This window comes from Trachemys scripta, chromosome 3, assembly GCF_013100865.1.
Source record: "Trachemys scripta elegans isolate TJP31775 chromosome 3, CAS_Tse_1.0, whole genome shotgun sequence".
Classification (NCBI taxonomy): domain Eukaryota; kingdom Metazoa; phylum Chordata; order Testudines; family Emydidae; genus Trachemys; species Trachemys scripta.
Window position 1 is genome coordinate 169481675 of NC_048300.1, and position 6290 is coordinate 169487964.

General features: G+C 40.8%; 1 protein-coding gene across 3 annotated transcripts in view; it reads left to right on the forward strand.

Moving 5' to 3' along the window:
• DCDC2C (doublecortin domain containing 2C) overlaps positions 1-5347 on the forward strand; it is a 108898-nt gene extending 103551 nt beyond the window's left edge. For 2 of the 3 annotated variants that reach the window (XM_034766448.1, XM_034766449.1), the window contains exons 12-13: positions 425-541; positions 3120-5347. In XM_034766448.1, coding sequence (XP_034622339.1) covers positions 425-504 — 80 coding nt within the window. In that variant the 3' untranslated portion in view covers positions 505-541; positions 3120-5347. The remainder of the gene's footprint in view (positions 1-424; positions 542-3119) is intronic. The other variant, XM_034766447.1, reaches the window with a different exon arrangement.
• The last annotated feature ends 943 nt before the right edge of the window (positions 5348-6290 follow it).

Sequence of the window (6290 nt, forward strand, 5' to 3'; positions counted from 1 at the left end):
TCTAATTACAAAGCAGGAAGACAGAAAAAACATAGGCAGGGGAGGGGCTGCCAATGAAGAGTGAGAGGAAGAGATAAGATAATCCAATCACCTTCTGCACTCAACTGGACATGTGGATGTCTCACTGAAATCAATAGGAGCTCTATGTACATATCTGGGTACAGAATTGAGTCCATCATATCTAGTGAACATTGACACATGGTTATTTAACATGGAAGTTGTTTTCACTTTCTCTTCCTGGAGCTACAAATGTTATTTCTTGAAAGGGTACTAGTTACTTTAATGAAACCACAAATTAGTATTTATATAGTATTTTACATAGTTTAGGAAGACTATAGCTTATTGCAGTCAAAATCTGTATTATTTTAAAGGAAAATAAAGAATCTGATTATAAAATGTTTTATAACATTTATTCATTTTTTAGACAAAACGGGAGAATCCGAACAAAACCAGCCTGCGGAGGAACCCCTTCCAGAACAAATTAATGAAAAAAAAGGAACATAAAGAGATGATTTCAAATGTCATGTCATGTGCTATAGAGGTACGAAAGATGTTAATACTTAATTTTCCCCTTATATTCTTCCTTTCTGATTTGCAAAATGAGCTGGATTGAAATGATTGACTTTAAGATTTTTTAAAAAACAATAGAAACTAAAGATTAAACATCCCTGATATAGAAAATGTCTCATTAATGTGCTGGAATATAAGGCCCATGCCTGCACTATGAACGTACACTGGTATAACTAAGTCGCTGAAGGGTGTGAAAAATCCAACCCCCAAATGACGCAGTTATACTGACCTTACCCCACTCTCACGGAGATGGATTAACTATGCCTATGGGAGAAGCTGTCCCATCAGCATAGTAGCAGCTTCACTGAAGCACTACAGCGGCACAGCTGCACTGCTGCAGCGTTTTAAGTGTAGACCTGCCCTAAGACTCTGGCATTTGTCCAAGGATCAAATGAAAATGTTCCTTTATTCCTAAATTGATCTGGGACACAAATTTTTTGAATGCAGTTTTTTAATTTCACAGTAAATTTATAGATTTTGAGGCCAAAAGAGACCATGATAGTCTAGTCTGACCACCTGCATAACATCATAGAACGTCACCCCACTCATAACTTGTGGCTGAACAAGTACATACCTTTTAGAAAGCCATCCAGTCTCGATGTAAAGATTCCAAGTGGGGGAAAGGTTACTGAATTCCTTAGTAAGATGTTCCACTACTTAATTATCCTCCCTGTTAAAAATGTCTTCTTTCCAGTTTGAACTTTTTTGACTAAATGAAGGAAATATATTTTGCCTAATAAATATAATACTTTACTTTGTACCATAAATGTAATAACTATCTGATATAAAATCATGGTGTTTGATCCATATTATTATTGCTGAAATTACTGCTTCAGGGCATGGATTTCCCCTACCCTTTTCTTGAGGATACCATCATATCTGGTAGCATCCATTGATTCAGCGTGTCTAGTATCCTGTTTGCAATGCTGTTCCTGAGGATGGGAAGGTGAAACAGTCATAACTGTGCTACAGTCATCTCACAGTAGCTGCTGGACACTGGCCTGATCCTCAGGGCTGGCCAAGTTCTCCTGGACACAGAACCTGAGTGGGGGCCTGAGGGTGGCTTTATGCTGTCCGTGGGTTTTCAGGAGGAGTTTAAGGTACAGGTTTTGATCTATAGAGCCCTAAATGGCTTAGCGCATACTGACCAAAGAAACCACCATCCCAGCATGCCATGCATTTGTGTTGTAAATCAGTAAAGGTGCTTGAGCTGATGCAAGAGGCCTCAGGGCTTAGGAATCTCCCTTGGTCTATAGTAGCACAGAGGTAGGGTATGCTGCAAAGCTAGTCTTCGATCTTTTTTGAAAAAAGCCGGAGGAGAATTGTGTGAGTGGTGAATTATTGGAGAGGGATGGTGATTTGAAGTTTTAAGTTGTCTAGCTTGCTGGTTATGGGATATACTGAATAGGACTGCTGCTATTTAAGGATACTGAAGTGTTATTTTAGAGGTGGGGTCTCTAATTTATGGGAAGGACTCCTAGAGTATATGACAGCTCAAGTGCCTCTGCTGACATCCACTATGGTAGTGTGGGGTGGGTTTTTCAGGTAGGTACATCCTAAACCATTAGCTTAAATTCCATGGGAAAAACCACAGGCAGCATAAAGCCACCTTTTTAGTTTGTGTATAAATGCAAATACATTAATAAATAATTCTTAAAAGTGAAACTCATAAGCAGATGTGGGGGGGAGGAGAGAAGGGAATGGAGATAAGCAAACCTGATTTAAACATTAAGTAGTTAGTCCTGATTGAGTGATCATAATAGTGCATCTCTATATAACTAGTAAAGCTCGCTACAGTGCTTGCAAATTCATATGGCCAGTGAGAGAGACAGTGTTGTCTAGTGATAACAGTATTGGACCGGGAGTCTAGAGACGTAGAGTTCTACTACTGATTCAGCCACGGACTTGTTATGTGAACCTGGGTACGTGTGCCTCACTTGTGTGTAAAAAGACGGTAATAATTATACCTACTTTTGTATATTATTTTTAAATCCTTGAATGAAGGAGCTTATATAGGTGCCAATGAGTTTTATTTATCTGTCAATGAACTCTATCTCAGATCAGGATTGAGCTTTAAATGTCCAACTGTTTTAGATTGGGATTTTAGTAGGTAAAGTGGCGAACTCTTCAGTGCTTTACAGTGATAGTTTTTGTTTGCACACTTTCATATACATTTTGTTAGTCTCCTAACCTGCAATTTATAGTGTGATGCACTGTTCCAGAGCCTCACTGACTTCAGTGGGGCTCTGTGTACGTGTAGCCATTTGCTTGTCTACTGTCACCTATAGGACCAGAGTCTTAGGCCCCAATCCTGCAAAGACTTTTATGCCTGTTTAATTTTATGCACTGTGAATAGTCCAACTGAAGTCAATGGGACAGTTCACAATGCATAAAGTTAAGCACGCTAGCAAGATTGAGGCTTTAGATTGTAAATTGTTGTTTGTAGGGATTGTGTCTTTCTGTATCATATTTTGGGGGACTTCAGTACTAACAACAAACAACAACAGTCATCTATGTTTTGACATTATCTTTTCATTTCTCTGTTTCAGGATTTTAATGTTGCAGGCCAGGATGTAGTTTGCAACTCATGAAATATCATGTTTACTACAGGGGACTATCTTCCACACCATCAGTTAAGACAGTTCCTCATAAAGAAACAAACAATAAATTCCTCCATCTTTCTTGCACAATTAGAAGTGTAAACCTTTAGTGAGTGGTTATGTGATCTTTACTCATTCATTGGGTATGTATACATGCTTCCCATTAAGCCTTGGCTAGTACATTTGAGAATGAAGGAGTTTAATTAGTGACTGCCAAGTACTGTAATCTTTACTATACATGTTGTTGATGATTAATTCTTTTTGTAATTTTCTGATGAGTTATTTCTCTGTTTGTGCCTAATCAGCAGGCATACTGTGAAATATAATTGCACTTGCAAGAAAATTACTGTCTCATGAGATGAATACGTTTGATGATTAAATTAGGTAGAATAAAGTAATAACAGTCACATACTCAAGCAGAATGACATGCGGATACTTTGCTGTGGTTTGATGACCTTTATAAAAAACAGAATAGCATTTTAGAAATAATCCAATCTATTTCAAGTCAGTCCCAACATAACAAGGAAATGTAAAGAATCCTCAATCAGCTATATGCTTTTGGAAAATGAAGGAATTTCCCCTTAGTTAAATTAAAAATACCAGCCTTGATTTGAGGTCAACATGACATAAATCACTGAGGTAGCAAAAAATTCTCAAACCTGATAAGAAAACATATTTGCTGCTAAATTTAATTACTAAACTTGATCAGAAATGTGCTTACAGCTTAGCATTCATATCAGCAAGAGACAGACTTCTGTGCAAACAAAATGAAATATCTGTTGTTTCCTGCATATAAAATAAATCCTTTCCTACCCACATTTCCCCTAATGATAAGCACCAGTTTTTAGCCATATCTTTGCACAATGTAGTATACATGAATTCGTAACTGTTCTTCCATGAAATACAAATGTTTGATGTAGGGCCAGCACAATTCTGATTGAGAACTAACATGCAGGAGATGAAAGATTTGGAACAACTTTGGCAATATTATTCCTTGAGCTGTCTGTGAGTAAGGCCCTGATTCAGGACAGTACTTCAGCAAATGCTCATGTGCTGTCCTGAACCATGCTTTCCTGAATCAGGGCCTATATGCTTGGTGTTTGGAGAACAGAGTGAGAGAGCATGTATTATGTATTCACACCCAGAAGGAAAAAACAAATTTATGGCATCCTTGAATCTCAGATTTGTTTCTGGTGTGATGGGATGTACAAACTCTGCACTAGAATTGAAGGGGTTAAAGAGCAACTCCAGGCCCAGACGACCCCATCCAGCCACACCTGCAGAACATGCTCCAGCTGGAGGTGGAGCTAAACAGCTCAGAAAGAGGCTGACAAGGAAGGGAGAAGGAGCTGCCCTGAGAACTCCTAGGCAAGGGTGCTGCAGAAACCATCTCCTGGAGGAGAGGATCCTACCTGCTGAGCCCAGATGGACTGAAGGTTCAATCAGCACCTTGTTCTGTTACTGTTTTGGGACAAAATGCAGGACTTGGACAACAGCGTGAGTGGTAGGAAGTGGCCTGGGGACAGCCTTAAGGTGCTCCTGGGTACTGGACATTTAGTAACCTTTATAGGGCCCTGGGCTGGAGCCTGATTGAGTGCGAGGGTCCAGGCTCCCCTACCAACCCTCTCCCAAGTCTCATTAAAAAGGGCCCAAAGCCCCTTACATTCTAGACTCTATCCTGGTGGGGAGGAGGGGAAGGATAAATGTCTTTTGAAACCCATAGCTGGGGTTGTATTCTTGGGGGGGGAGTCAATAACCAAGCCCCTATCTTCCCAGGTACTCTGCCACACTGGGAAGAGATAGGATTGAGTGGATAACTCGACCAGAGGGTTGACTCCATCCCAAACAAAGACAAAGACAGACTGGCACCAGATGTGAATATGATCCAGGGGGAAGACTAGGAATGTGGCGACTAAAGGTCCGACCCCCCCCTAACTACTAGCCAAGGCTTCCAGTGAGCACCTGGCCATCACACTGGGATTCTAATGGAAGGAGAGAGTATCAGTGCAATACTGAGGGCTGTGAACTGCCATTTTTTTATGTCCAAAGGGCAGTTCAAACTCCAGAGTGAAAACCCTACGATGGCTAGGCTGCTGGTGTGCTGAGACTACTGCCCATCATGCTGACCCAATATTGTCATCTTGTTCCCTGTCAGTCTTTTTGTATCCATATATTGTAAGCTCTTTGGACTGTCTTTCTCTTCTGTGTCTGTACAACTGCTAGCATAATGGGGTTGTGGTCCATGACTGGGGCTCCTTGGCATTACGATAATACGCATAATACATAATAGTAGAGTAGTGCTTGCACTAATTAATTCTCTTCCCAAGAAGTAAGACAGGAAATGAAAGAGAGGTCTTTGTAGGGTATTGGTTTGGTTTGGCAACCTTTGATGCAGGAATTATGGTGGTAAGAGCTGTTGCTTTGAATTAGATATCCATGGCTGCATACATGTATCATTCATATGAGGAAGAACAGAAGCTAATCCACCCCGCATTCTGTGGAGAATCATTTTGGTGAAAAGGCTGAGGTCAGTGTACAGAGTTAAAGGAAATCAAGGTCCACTTTGTTCATTGTATTCCACAAACTCTTCTACTATAGAGAGGCTAAGGGGAAAGTGCTAGCCCTAAGGGACCTTACGCTAGTGGAGGCTCACCGTAGTGGAACAGAATTCCACCTCAACATCCTCCCTCCCTCAGCTCCCTCTACACTGCAATCAGGACAGCTGGGGGCAGGAAATGTTTCTGACAGCATTCCTCCAGTGAAGAGTTCGCCTCCTTTATGGAAATTCTTTGCTGGTGAGTTATGGTTAGAATTTGGTTCCTTTGTGTAGCTCCAGGTGATGGGAAAGGGCTGGAGTGTAATGCAAAATCTAGCCTTCCACTCACCCACATGTCAAACCAAACTGTGCTCATTACATTGATTTTTGTTCATCCTGTCAGATAGCTCTTGTGTGTTTGTTTCAACAGTGTGTTTATGGGAATTTTTGCTTGCTGTGTTGTCAGGAACTTACTGGATGGTTGTAAGGGGGACCCTGGCAATTGGAATGGAGGGATTTGGGTGTGGGCTCAACTACCAGTACTACAGAGGTCCTAAAAGCCAGGAAAATTCTTGGACATTGTG